The following is a 14,661-nucleotide window of genomic DNA, read 5'->3' as shown; positions in this document are numbered from 1 at the left end:
TTTTTTTTTTTTTTTTTTTTACATTTTTTATTCAGTGGCGGAAACTAGCTTCCATAATCTACACTTTCAAACGACTTATATTTTTTTTACATTTTGTAATTTTTTGCAATTTTTTGTATTTTATACTTATAATCATTGACTAAAAGCCAACAGTTTTATACTGCAGCACTGTTTCTGATTCTTTTGTATTTTTTGCTGATTCTCAAATACTTCTGCGCTTCAAATCAAAGCTTGTAATGTGTTTCTTCTCAGAGGTAGTTAGGTTCATGATCACTGTTGCCCTCCCTCCATACTTGTATCATCTATACTGGTTGCATATAGGACAAAGTGAGCTGCTTAACTTTGAATGGTTGCTGCTAAGTTGCTGGGTGGTCATTTGCTTGGCTCATTCCATTTCTTGGTCTATTACATCAGCAGTAAAAAATATATTGAACTGTGAGGCATAGGAATGTAAATTACTAGTAATATTACAGGCAAAATGACTGACTCCCCTTTAAAACACCTGACAACTCAATGAGATGCAAATGGCACCTTGAAACATAATAGCTATAACTTACAGGTTATCTCACAATGTGACAAGTCATGATAATGGGGCTATCACTGACATCCGAACTGCTGACGTAGCTAAGACCAAAAAGCCATTTCTCCTGCCGAGTCACCGTTACGAAGTGATTTTTCATTCGTTTGGTGTCTGAGGTGAATGTCAAATGATTTGTATAAATGTTATCACTCGTTCAGCTTCCTGATGACATCTACCATATAAGCTTCAGACATTTACATGCAAATGTGATAGGGTTATCCTGCAGTGTTTATAAGAAGACAAACCTGTTGTCAGATGGTAAAAGCGACAGGAGTGCCAGGGCAGAGAGCTTTCTCCTCTCAGGCTGGGTGATGTTGTCCATGCGGTCCACCCACATCTCTATCATACTCCCCAAGAGCTGGTCTGCCTGGAAAGCAGAGATCGTCATGATAAACAATCTCGTTCACATAATTCTCAATTATAATTTAGTTGTGCACAGGTAAGCGAGGCACACTAGAAACAAGATTAATATACCCTTCATAAGATAAGAGGAAAACATTAGGGTACGTCGAGCCGCCTGACAGGCCGCATATATAAACACCTCCGTCTTTGAAGTTGTTGGCTGATACTGTAAATAATAAAAGGGTCTCTGCGGCAAAGATATTTCTGGGATTAAGGAAATTAAGTAGAATACTGATATATGCTGAGACTACAATAGTGCAAATAAGTTCAATTATTCAGGGAAGAGATACAGGCCAGGGTTGAAAGGGAATGATTCTGTGTGGGCGGCTCAGCAAAGCATCTGGGTCCACTGGGACCAAATTACAGTAAGATCAGCTCCCACAAACACAACTAAATATATGCTTGTGTAGAGAAAGAAAACTAGGCCAAGCTTGAGAATTTTTGTTTGTTGTTTTTTTTTTGTTTTTTTGCTTCATTCTATTTGACTTTGACATAAAGGTAAGAAGTGCAAAGGAAGTACTGGGGACCCCCACATTTGAGGCATGCGAGCTTGAGTTCTTAGATTTAGAATCACAACACTAATTAGTTAGGCAATGATATTGAATTTCTGGTTGACAAACAAATATGTTTTTATGGCTATTACTGTAAAAGTATGCCAAGCCCTGTATATATAGGGCTTGAAGTATTGAAGTCACATTTCGTTACAGGTTCGGTACAGCAGGGGGAGAATACTTAACATAAAATTGCTTCTTTTTTCTTCTTTTTTATTAAACAGTGGTTTATTGAATAAATTGAGTCTCTTTAAATAAAGTCAATTATAATTAACATTATCTTAAGGATAAAAAAAATCTATACAGCTAATGCTGTAAACTACATACTGTACAGGGAGCCCATTCTTGCATATTACTATAATTTTAAAGGTTACAATTAACAACAGAGCCCAAACTATTAAATTCAGTTGCTATTTTTAGATATAATAATCAACAAAAAAACAAATAATAATAATAATAAAATAAATAAATAATAAAAAACAACGTAAACTGCACATAAGGCAGGTTTTGCATTAACTTCTAATATAATTATAAAATAATGGATCTCACTTTATATTAACAACTATGTACTTACAAGGCAAATTAAGCATTTGATACAGAGTACTAACTCTGTACCTACATGTATTTACATTGATCTATCTAATTACAGTAGTGTACTTACATTTGTTACAGTTTTATATTTTTACATGTGTAAAGCATTATTGTTCATGCCTACTGCAATAAGCTTAAATATGAGTATGAGGATGGATACTTATTATTCAAACTATTTCATATTCAAGCTATGGATGGAACAAATGTTTGCAAACTACACCAGAATACACCAATGTATATTCAGTCATCTCATTTAGCACATTATGGCTCCCGGGATTCACTAAATTTGATTTTATTTTATTGTGCACCTCGCATACTGTAAAAGAAAATGTGCAAATACCAAGCAGTTAACAAACGAAACCTTATTGTAAAGTGTTACCAGAAAGGGTCTGGAACATGTGATGATACCCAGGAACTAATGTGTACTTACATTGAAAATACACAAAAACTGACCACTTAAAATAAAGTGAGGAACCTGTGGTTGATACCCAGGAAATAATGTGTACTTACACTGAAAATACACAAAAAATGTTCACTTTAAATAAAGTGTGAAACCTTTGTTCATACCCAGGAACTAATGTATACTTACACTGAAAATACACAAAAACTGACCAAAAATAGATTGTTCCTGTTTATTTGAAGTTTTTCAGATTCTTAGCTGCACATGTTGTTTTTATTTGCATGGACCTGCATTATTAGCAAGTTTAAATAAGAATACCCTAATTTTATTTTTCATGTAATACAATTTTGTGTATTTTCAGTGTAAGTACACATTAGTTCCTGGGTATCAACACATGTTCCAGACCCTTTCTCGTAACACTTTATAATAAGGTTTCATTTGTTAACCGCTTGGCATTTGCCCGTTGTCTTTTACAGTATGCGAGTTGCACAATAAAATAAAATCAAACTTAGTGAATCCCGAGAGCCATAATGTGCTAAATGAGATGACTGAATATACATTGCCGTATTCTGGTGTATTTTGCAAACATCTGTTCCATCCATAGCTTGACTATGAAATAGATTCAATAATAAGTATCCACCCTCATACTCATATTTAAGCACATTGCTGTAGCATGAACAATAATGCTTTAAACGTGTACAAACATAAAACTTTAAAATTCATTGCTCTATCAGGCAAGCAAACTCTTGTGGCCTGGCAGTCATCCTCACCTCCTGGTTGAATTCCACAGCCATCTGAGTGAGAAGTGATGTGAAAAAGCCTGAATTCTGCAGGAGAATCCGACCCATCACCCCCAGGTATGTAGACATAACCACAGGATACCTCTGCAGTCAAACACACAAGAATGTGCAAACATTGAAAACGGAAAACCGTAGAGTTTCACTGAAATTAGGTTAGTGCAATAGAATTTAGTGTGTTCAAACTCACTTCGCCTTCGACGATCCCCTGTAACACGGCTGGCAGAACAGGCTGAAACATATGGGAGCCCAATACAGGACTTACTTTGATGGCAATTTCAACAACCTGCAAGAGGCAAAGTGAAAGAGAATGATAATTTCAGAAAATCTACCACAAAAACTGAAAATGGGCACGAGTAGAAATGGAAAGTTTAATAGCCTAAAATCTCCAAGTACTCAAGAAGTTACACAATAGATGGAAATCAAATAGTTTAAACAATTGAGGATTGCAGTTGATCAAGCACATTTTAAAGCTGTGGAAAACAGCTAAATAGGACTAGAGGGCAGTGATGGAAGAGATGATAAATAATGGCTGTGAATCATACTATAAATCTTTAAACCCCTCGGTTAAATGTCTCACTGTTTATCCATGTGTGAAATCATAACCCTCATACTGTATTATGTTTTTCTTCAATGACATAAAAAAAAAAAAAAAAACATGTTTTCCACATGGCTTGGGTAAAGTTATTTATTCAATATAATATTATATGATATATAAATATGTTATAAACAAACAGCAACCTACTTTTTAAATGGTACTTTAATAATGTATATAGCAGTTAAAGGTGGGGTAAGTAGTTTTTCAAAAACGCTGTTGTGCATTGTTGATATTTGAAATCAACCCAAACAAACCCACCCCTCTTTTCATTGCTCTGCCTCCAAAATTCACCCTCCAATCCTAACCACCCTGCTCCAAGTTGGTCTCAAACCCCGGCCCGTTCGCTTCTGGCAGGCGAGGCGAGAGCACTAACAATGACGCTAAACACCGCATTCTCTAGCGGTCGTCAGTGTGCAGTGGATTACCTGCACAACTCTCACTATCTGGCCACTGTTACACACGCAATGCGACAGTGGATGTCTGTTTATCACAGCTGAGCTCTTTTGCATCGTCTCTCATTTCCTTTTTTTCCAAATCTACCTCTTGCTCGTTCTGTCTCCTCAACCATCATACACCGCCTAATGCTGATTGGTTACACATTTGTTATTGGTGTCGGCCTGACTAACTTCCAAACAGTGTTTTTGAAAAACTACATACCCCACCTTGTTTTTATAAGCAAATTTTAACCCTGGAGAACCCATAATTTTTCTTTGGAAAATGATGAACTATGCATTAAATTACTGCTATAAGTTCACTGAACACCAAAATATCCACTTTTTACAATTTTAACCCTTTATTCCCTAATTTAGGATTAGGGCAAAATTTGACCCATTGGGCTTTAGGCGTATCAAAGAATCACAGTAACAAACACTTTCAATGCAAACTATTTTAAATTGAACATTTAACAATGTTATTTATTTTTTTTTTTTTGCTTTTTTTGTTGCTTGTTAGAACTGGATTTCAAATGTACGAACACACTTTGGCCAATGGAAACAAGAACACAAGGCCAAAATCACGACTAACACCATGGGTCTTTGCTTATCCAAAAATCTGTTCTGCTAGAGAGAGGAGCTCACACTAGACATTGTGGTAGTCTGTGAAACAATTTCTTTTTTTGTTGATGCATTTTTCACAGTGCATTTCAGTTTTGAGGTCCTTGCACACAGCACATCGACGGCCATTTTCCTCATTGACAGGCCAATGGGCGATTTGGTCGAAACGAACATCTGCACTCTGATAAACGAACAAATCTTGGTGGTGGCAGGGAGGAGGGGCCAGGAGTGGCCTACCCCACCTTCTCGCTGTTCCAACTTCAACCAAGCCACTCCGCAAATTAGTGCAATACCATATGGCGATTTCTGTGAACATTTTTGAGTGATTTGATTCATTCAAATGGTAATAAATCAATGTAATTTTTTTAGATCCCAAAACTACTTTTATTTGCAGTACTGAGGTCTATAAAAAAAGAGAAGTCAAATCTTAACAGAACATCAGGAAAAAAAAAAATTCTTGTTCAAGGGCACAATGGTGCTAGTTCAGGTCTCGCTTCTTGCAGAATGCAAACCACAGGCACTCTATTAATATTTCTGAACACCATCATACTCATGAATCAAGAAGAAGGCTGGAACAAGCCTACTGGCATGGCCACGTAATGGCCAAATAAAAAGTACATTAAATTACTGTGAAATTCACAACCATGTTTAATATTATATCACCAGCAAAAGTACTGCTGCACACTTCTGACCTTGAGGACAACCAACTAATTTTCAATAATTTCAAATTGCATATTCGCTCTGAAAGAGAGGAGGAGAAGCTTGTAATTATGTGAATTCTGTTCTCAGACCATGTATTGGCTTGAGAAGGGATCTTGGCAGCCCAAGGCCATTACCATCCTATTCCACCCTCACTTTGACAGCATGCAGGATGAACCGCTCCCTCAAGGTACACTACGGTTTCCATTTTTCTTCTTCAAGCTGCTGGTGCACAAACAGCTTGGCACATAGGGCAGAACTTTACTTAACACACTACAGAGGGTAATCTAGAAACAATGTGTATAAACTAATGTGTCTGGATTACAGCCGTGATTGACAAAAAAGCTTGAACTGGCAAAGCCTTTCCACACGAGAGAATTACGCCACTGTTGAGGTTCAGTTACATTTAGTCATCTTGACATCCATTATTTCATCAAAAGATCATCAAAGATCATAAGAAAATATCTCGATCAGGGTTCCATACATGGATCAGGAATAACATTATGACCACTGTAAGGTGAAGTGAATAACAGATTTTTTCTTCATCATGTCACCTGTTAGTAGGTGGGATATATTAGGCAGCAAGTGAACATTTTGTCCTAAAAGTTGATGTGTTAGAAGCAGGAAAAATGGGCAAGTGTAAGAATTTGAGTGAGTTTGACAAGGGCCGAATATTGATGGCTAGACGACTGGATCAGAGCATCTCCAAAACTGCAGCTCTTGTGGTGAACCAACGACAGGGTCATGGGTGGCAAAGGCTCATTGATACATGCGGGGAGTGGAGGCTGGCCTACGTGGTTCGATCGAACAGACGAGCTTCTGTAGCTCAAGTTGCTCTAGAAGTTAATGTTGGTTCTGATAGAAAGGTGTCCAAATACACAGTGCATCACAGTTTGTTGCGTATGGGGCTGCATAGCTGCAGATCAGTCAGGGTGCCCATACTGACCCCTGTCCACCGCCGAAAGCGGCAACAGTGGGTACGTGAGCATCAGAAATGAAGAAGGTGGCCTGGTCTGATGAATCATGTTTTCTTTTACATCGTGTGGATGGCCGGATGCGTGTGCGTCGGGATGCACTATAGGAAGAAGGCAAGCCGGCGGAGGTAGTGTGATAGTGTGATGCTCTGGGCAATGTTCTGCTGGGAAATCTTGGGTCCTGCCATCCATGTGACTGTTACTTTGACACGTACCACCTACCTAAGCATTGCTTCAGACCATGTACACCCTTTCATGGAAACGGTATTCCCTGGTGGCTGTGGCCTTTTTCAGCAGGATAATGCCCCCTTGCCAGCAAAAATGGTTCAGGAATGGTTTGAGGAGCACAACAACGAGTTTAAGGTGTTGACTTGGCATCCAAATTCTCCAGATCTCAATCCAATCGAACATCTGTGGGAAGTGCTGAACAAACAAGTCCGATCCATGGAGGCCCCACCTTGCAACTTACGGGTCTTAAAGGATTTTTAAAGGACTTGCCACAAACACTCTGAGTGCAACACAGTGACACGGTTTTATGCTTTCAAAAAGCAATGAGCGAAAATAAAATCTAAATCTTCACTGTGGTGTCAGTTCCGATTCATTTTTAAGACCCTTGCAATGTGGATTTAAGATTTATTTTTACATTAATATGTTTAAGACATTTTAAGATTTCAAGTATACACGGACACCCTGTAAAAATAAAAAGAGGGATGAGTCAAAATGATTTCTTGTGGTAATAAAATTCAGGCTACAAATGTTGACAGAGCTTGAACTCTCAACCAACATTCCTTTACATTCCATAATATATAGAAATCCACTAACCACATCAGTTCTGCTAAAAGCATCTGTAAGAATGTTTCTCAAAGGAATGATCTGGGCACTGACAGTACGAGAGCTGGTGGTCAGTGTGTGTGAGCATCCAAGGACACCCCTACGGGCTGCCACTTGTACTTGGCTCCAGCTGCACAGTTTGCTCTTCAAATCAATCACAAACTACCACATGTTTCCCTGCGGACGTCCTGGCCAGGGTGGATAGGAGGCCAAAAACATTTTCCTAAACCTCACTGAAATCATTCAAACTAGCCTGACATGTAGTCCTAGTTTCATGGAAGTTTCCTTAAAGGGGCAGTTTAGTTTCATTTACTCACTCTCATGTTGTTTAACCTATTTTACAAGTCTTCTGAAGTCATTTGCAACACACCGAATTTACACTACTGTTCAGTTTATTTACAGAAAATAATTATTTTGATCAATTTATTGAATAAAAATGTCAGTAAAGACTTACAATAATTGTCACGAACGAATTTATTTCTTCCTTCATATTTTTTTTCATTATAACTTCCACATTTCTATGGTGATTTTGTGTTCATTTTGAAGCTTGAAAGCTTCAGTTCTCATTAACTGTAATTGAATAGAAAAGTTCAGCACAGATTGTGTCTTTTTTTCCCCACAGACAGAAAAATCTGTAACAACATGAGAGTGAATAAATTATGACAGACTTTTAATTTTTAGTTGAACTATCCTTTCAAGCCTGACAAATCCTATCCACATGGTGAGCAACATCTCTGTCTGATTTTTGAGTACTCTTTACAGAAGTGCCTTAAAATTAGTTCCTCTTGAAAAAGGTGATTTCTGTCATGAAATTACATGAACCGTGTAGTCCTTGAATCGTGAACACCATAAGAGATGGCCTGTCATGTCTCATTGTACTTTAGCCTTTGAATTAAATGACATCTCTTCAAACTAATTTTACTGAGATGATGGCCCCTTCTTTCTGTTAATTAAAAACATCAATAAAGTGAAAGTAGCACCGCCAGATACTGCTGATATAAATGAACAGTTAATTAGAGAGTTACAAAGCTCCTGTCCATCGACTTACATTGATTTACGTACCAAACATGCTACCTGTGGTGTGAGAAGGCAAGAAACCCTCTGTGAGGTTAATCGAATGGCTTCCCACACGTCTGAGACTTTCACTGCCTACACAGATGCTTTAACGCATTCAGAAAAGTTCCCTTGTAGAGAAGCAAATGGAGGGGTGCAAGCCTGAAAGGTTGTTTGATGTGTACTTATTAAATGTTAACAGATCAACCATTAAAATAACAATTAGTTATTTACTGTATTGTAAAACTGTATTATTTTAATTGTTAAAAAAAAGAGAAAAACAGATACTAAGCAGAATGTTCATGCTGCTCTGTTCCATACAACAAAACTGGATGGTAATTTATATTTTCAAGATTCAAAAAGGGTAAAAAAAAAAAAAAAAAAAAAATGTGATATGACTTGTGCACTATATTACAAGTCTTCTAAAGTCATTCACTATATTTGAGTGTGAAACATACACTCTAAAAACTAATTCAGGGGACCTTTATTCATTACTTAAATATATATTGTTGTGAAATAAAAAAAATCAAGTTCTGAAATGCTGTTAGACTTTTTACTTGTAATTGTTATTTTATTGAGCTTGGATGACACATAAATTATGCCTATTGATTCGATATACTATCATGACTTGTCATAAGTTTAACATTTTCAGTTAATCAAAAATGTATTTATTTTTAAGTTCTGTTAATGTAAAATACAATCTGATGACGTGTAAACGTGTTTCATTGTTTTGAGTTGTATGAACACTTCTTTTAATTTAGACTAACTTAAGTTAAGTTAAACTGAGCTGGGATTTATATTTCCCATCATGCTTTGCCCATGGAAAGGGAGAGTAAATGCTAAAATGAAGTGTTATATAATGTTTTTTGCACAAGATGAATGGTAAGGGAGATTTAGCAGTAATTAGTGTTTTGTTATGCTAATTTAGAAGAGTTTCTGTTAATGTGGGTTTTTGGAGATTTACCATCATGGTGACAAGCGGTGCTTGGTAAGTTCATGTTACTTAGAAATGCGTTTTATTGTGTCCAAAAAGCGTCTTCACCTTACTTAAAACATTATGTTGGATCAACTTAAATAGTTGCATTCATGTTGACAATTATTAAGTTCATGTTACTTAGAAATGTGTTTTTATTGTGGCAAAAAAAATGTCTTCACCTTACTTAAAACATTATGTTGGATCAACTCAAAATATTGCTTTGAATTAATGTAATTCTCCCTATTGGCTTAAGCTAAAAATTCTAGTGGAAAACGTTAACTTTTTTTTTTTTTTTTTTTTGAACCAATGTTTTATTTTTTAGAGTGTACTGAATTTACACCACCATTCAAAAGTTCAGTAAGATTTTTTACTACATAAAAATGTTAGTAAAGACATCTGTAACAAAGATTTAAATTTCAAATAAATACTGTTCTTTTGAACCTTCTATTTATCAAACAATTCTAAAAGTTTCCACAAAAATATTACATAGCACAAATATTTTCAACATAGAAAATAACCAGAAATGTTTTCTGAGCACCAGATAAACAAAAAATCTGAAAATTCTGCTTTGCCATTATAGGAATAAATTGCATTTTACAATACATTAAAATAGAAAACTGTTATTTTAAATGGTAATATTTAACAATAATCACAATATATTTCACAATTTGTGGAGCTCTAAGTCACCATCTAACTTTCGGAGTGTGGAAAAGAGTAGCTTGTTTTGAGTTTCAAGGTGGAAAGAATATAAAATGGAACCACACGGGGGAAAGTAAAAGATGCTAAACTATTCATCGGAGAATCAAGCAACTCTTTAATATGTAAAGAGTGTAAATTTTGTTTTTTAGTTGTTGTTGTTGCCATCATAAAAGATAAAAAATAATAAGACAAAAGGAGCACCATAATTGGTTATGAGAGGATAATATACAGAGATTCAGTAACAATCAACAGAAACAATTTGAGAATGCTGTGGATTTTCCCACCAGCATACCCTACTTGTTATTTTCAACAGACGTCTTGTACACGCAGATTCCCACCATCAAAAGGCATAAAACGAGGCTTTCTATCAAACTGCCAAAAATATACATGTATGTATCAGATAACCGTGGGCTCGTTTTTTTCCAATTAAAGTTGCCTTCACTCTAGTGGAAAGATGCTGCCTGTTGGCACAATGTAAGACACAGTGCACTTAGACACATTTGCGCACACCTGCGCTCTATGCTACTTAGGACCCACAGAGAAAAATGAAGTACATGAAATGAAATTTTTTTTTATTTCGGTTGCATAACATATGAATGTATGATTTACTTACATAAGCATAAAAATGTAAACCGAATCAATTGACTTATTACATCTACCCTTATTAAAGCGTCACATACCCTCCAACTAATATTAAATGTGCAATTCCATCATTACAATTTACAAAAAATTTTTACACATTACAATAAACTTAAGCTTCCATCTTATAATTCATATATATTTTGGATTTGAAACTTTTTAAAACTGAAAAATAGTGTTACTTCTCTTAAGCTCGTCAGTTAGACCGTTCCACAAATCGACCCCTTGAACAGAAATACAATTCTTTTTTACATTAGTTCTGACCACTTTTTTTTTTTAAACTTATCATTCCCTCTTAAATCATATTTACCTTCCCTAATTTCAAACAAACACAATATATTTGCTGGCATAATTTTTTTTTTTTTAACTTTGTACATGAACAAAGCTGTGTTAAGACTAAGTCGTAAAGTTTTAGTGCTTTAAATTTAAGAAATATTAGTTTAGTTGATTCATTAAATGAGGAATAATTAACAATCCTAATTGCTTTTTTTTGCAAAGTAAATATAGATTTTGTGTTTGACTTATAGCTATGCCCCCAAATTTCAATGCAATAGGTCATATATGGTTGCCTGGCAAGGCCAGACTAATATATCTTCTACAAGATATATCAGTCTGGTCAGTCCGCCCTAGGGCTGGGGGATATATCGCATGAGATTGTCACGCGCATTTTGTCAGTAAAGCCGGTTCCCTGATTACCGCTAAATCGCCATCACCTGCTTTCAAATGGAGCGGCATTTAATAGACAGAGCCGTAGTTCACTGAGAAGCCACGCAATATCGCGTTCATATTGCAGATGTATCGCCTTCGATGATGAACGCGATATTGCGTGGCTTGTGACCAAAAACATTAATTATTTACTTTTCGCTGCTGACTCTCTTGTCACTTTCCTAACGTCATATCCGCCCTTCTTTGATTGGTTTACTCCGCTTCCTGTTTGCTCAGATTTGCTCCGCCCTAGAAATTGAATTCATTCAATGGCCGTCCAGACTCATCCGCTGGTACAGTGGTGAGGCTGGATTTTCCAGGCAACATATATGGTACTAAGAGAGAACAATACAAAATATACAATGTAAATTTGCTTAGGAAATACTTGATTTTATGTAATATAGCAATGGTTCTTGACATTTTTGACAATACATGTGTTATGTGTGGTTTCCAGGATAATTTGTGATCTATTATTACTCCTAGAAATTTTATTTCCATTACTCTTTCCAAAACCACATCATCAATCTTTAAGTTTGTAACAGTATGTATTTGTCGATTACCAAATATAATATATTTGGTTTTGGTAATATTCAGTGATGGGAATAACGGCGTTACTTTTTTCAGTAACAAGTAATCAAACAAATTACTTTTTCTTCCGTTACAATGCCGTAACCATTATTGGCAAAAAAAATATGCCGCGTTACTATAATTGAGCTCAATGAAGCGGTTTTCATCTGAGTAGACTCTCTCTCAGCCATAGGACCTGCAAAGATTTTTTCTCTGGTGTGTACTGCAGTTAGTAATACACAAATATAATTTTAAACTGATAGTAATGCTCGATGCTCTGTGTCTGTGTGTGTGTGTCTGTGAGCATGCGAGCTGAGCGCAAGCTCAAACCAGAATACCCTATGTGACATGCTGGATCGAAAATATGGGAAATAAGTTGTTCTAGTCAACTAGTAGTTATTCATTTAAGCCATTAGATATATTCCTCATGTCTGCGAGGCAAGCAGCTACACTGAGTTTCGGTTCATTTAGCCTGTAAGACGCGCTCCAGTTCACGCGACCCACTCTATGCCTCCCGATATATTGCGCATCTTATGATGCATCTTACTCACGCTGTTCACTGTTCATAATCAAGTAAATTAATTTAAAACATAACATAGGACTATTTAAACATAGCCTATATATCAAACAAAATTTTCTTTAATGGCTACCAACACGTAGGCCTATAGTACAGTACAGATAAATTTCATAAGCAAGAGCGGATCATGAGTCCCGAGTCGGATCAAGAATTATTTATTCTTAGACTTAGACTTATATTTAATATTGGGGGCATTCAAGTTATTTGACATTTTTATTTTTTAAGTAACGCAATAGTTAATTTCCCTGGTAATTAGTTACTTTTATAATGATGTAACTCAGTTACTAACTCCGTTACTATCTGTGAGAAGTAACTAGTAACTATAACTAATTACTTTTTTAAAGTAACGTGCCCAACACTGGTAATATTTAAAGATAGTTTGTTTGCATCAAACCACAATTTAATTTGAAATAGTTCTCTCAATACATTTGTGAGAAACTGGTGCAAATTCTCACCAGAACAGTATAAAGTTGTGTCGTCCGCATATAAGATACACTTTAGCAAATCAGACACTTTACAAAGGTCATTTATATATAAAATAAACAATTTAGGACCCATCAGAGACCCCTGGGGCATCCCACATGTCACCCTACACATTTCAGAGTTTTCATTATTAAAGTGTACATACTGGTACCGATTGTCAAGATAACTCTCTAACCAAGAATAAGCGGGCCCTCTAAAGCCATACTTTTCCAACTTATTCAGTAATATTTTATGATTAATAGTGTTGAAAGCTTTTTTTAAATCGACAAAAACACCCACTGCATATTTTTTATTGTCGTCTATTAAAGAAGAAGCAATTTCATCAACTAATTGCATTACTGCTATTGAGGTAGATCTGCCTGCCCTAAAACCATATCCTCCTGCAGTAAGTTATATTTTTCTATAAAAAAAAATAATCCAAAATATCCATTCTTTTAACAAAACGTTTTTTTAATACCTTATAAAATTGAGATAGCAGTAAGATAGGCTTATAATTACAAAATAAATGACGGTCTCCATTTTTGAAAATTGGCATAATTTTTGCCATTTTCATATTATTTGGGAATACACCCATTTTAAAAGATTGGTTGAGTATATAAGTTAATGGTTCAGCAATGCACTCAATAGTGTTTTTAACTAATAACATGTCAATATCTGTCCAATCTTTTGACCTTTTATTTCTAAAACCTTTCACAATTTGCAGTATTTCTTTTTTGTTCACTTCTGATACAAACATTTAAAACATATTTATATTAACTCCATTATTCTTATAATTACTCTTTTATGTCATTTGCTAACTTATTACCCACATTAGTAAAGTATTCATTGAATTAATTTGCTATGTCTTTTGAATTTCTGAAAGAAATTTCATCCCGTTAATTAAGTTAATTAGAAAAGTTTCACAGTATGCCCTGAACAGATGACAGAACAACAATGCCATTACAATGCAAAAATAACAAACACAACTATCGAAAACCTTTGGTAATATTGCTTTTCCTAGCACTCCAGCTCTTCCTGTGGGGGCGTGGAGCATGTTTTATGCTCCAAATTGGCTTGGGGTCTCCGATGAGCATCTGCTAACCTATGAAGGAGCAGCTGGAGGCCAAAACGAAAAGCTTTATCTGTAATGGCAGCATCCTGGCAGCCACTCTGCAGCGATCTGTCCCTCCGCCTCCAGAGAGGACTGGAACTGCAGTGCAGACAAGAAGCTCACTTTGAAGCCCACATCAGACAGGCTTCTGCCGTATGACCCCAGTAAGATAATCATCTGTGCTACAAGGTCCAATTGGTCACATTGCTAAATGAATTAATTAAAATGGTTGAAAATATATGATCGGGGTCCTGCAAATAGTGCTTTCATCATTTCTTCAAAGTAGAAATCTATCCCAAGTGTTGGTGTGGAAATGAGAAGTGTTTGAAAAACGTAGGGTGGTGTCAAAGAGCGTGCCTCTTCTGTCAGATCTAAGAGCTTGAGTGCATAAGGTAAA

At 35.9% G+C, this 14,661-nt stretch overlaps 1 protein-coding gene across 2 annotated transcripts in view; it reads right to left on the bottom strand.

Moving 5' to 3' along the window:
• Positions 1 to 14,661, bottom strand: part of ipo11 (importin 11) — a 178,353-nt gene that overhangs the window by 39,803 nt on the left and 123,889 nt on the right. For both annotated transcript variants that reach the window (XM_067394838.1, XM_067394839.1), the window contains exons 25-27: positions 3,512 to 3,607; positions 3,295 to 3,408; positions 826 to 947 (exon numbers count right to left, since the gene is read on the bottom strand). In XM_067394838.1, the coding sequence (XP_067250939.1) occupies positions 826 to 947; positions 3,295 to 3,408; positions 3,512 to 3,607 (332 nt within the window). The remainder of the gene's footprint in view (positions 1 to 825; positions 948 to 3,294; positions 3,409 to 3,511; positions 3,608 to 14,661) is intronic.

This window comes from Chanodichthys erythropterus, chromosome 9 (assembly GCF_024489055.1).
Source record: "Chanodichthys erythropterus isolate Z2021 chromosome 9, ASM2448905v1, whole genome shotgun sequence".
In the NCBI taxonomy this organism is placed as follows: domain Eukaryota; kingdom Metazoa; phylum Chordata; class Actinopteri; order Cypriniformes; family Xenocyprididae; genus Chanodichthys; species Chanodichthys erythropterus.
The sequence above is the reverse complement of the archived record's forward strand: the minus strand, read 5'-3'. Positions and strand labels throughout refer to the sequence as shown.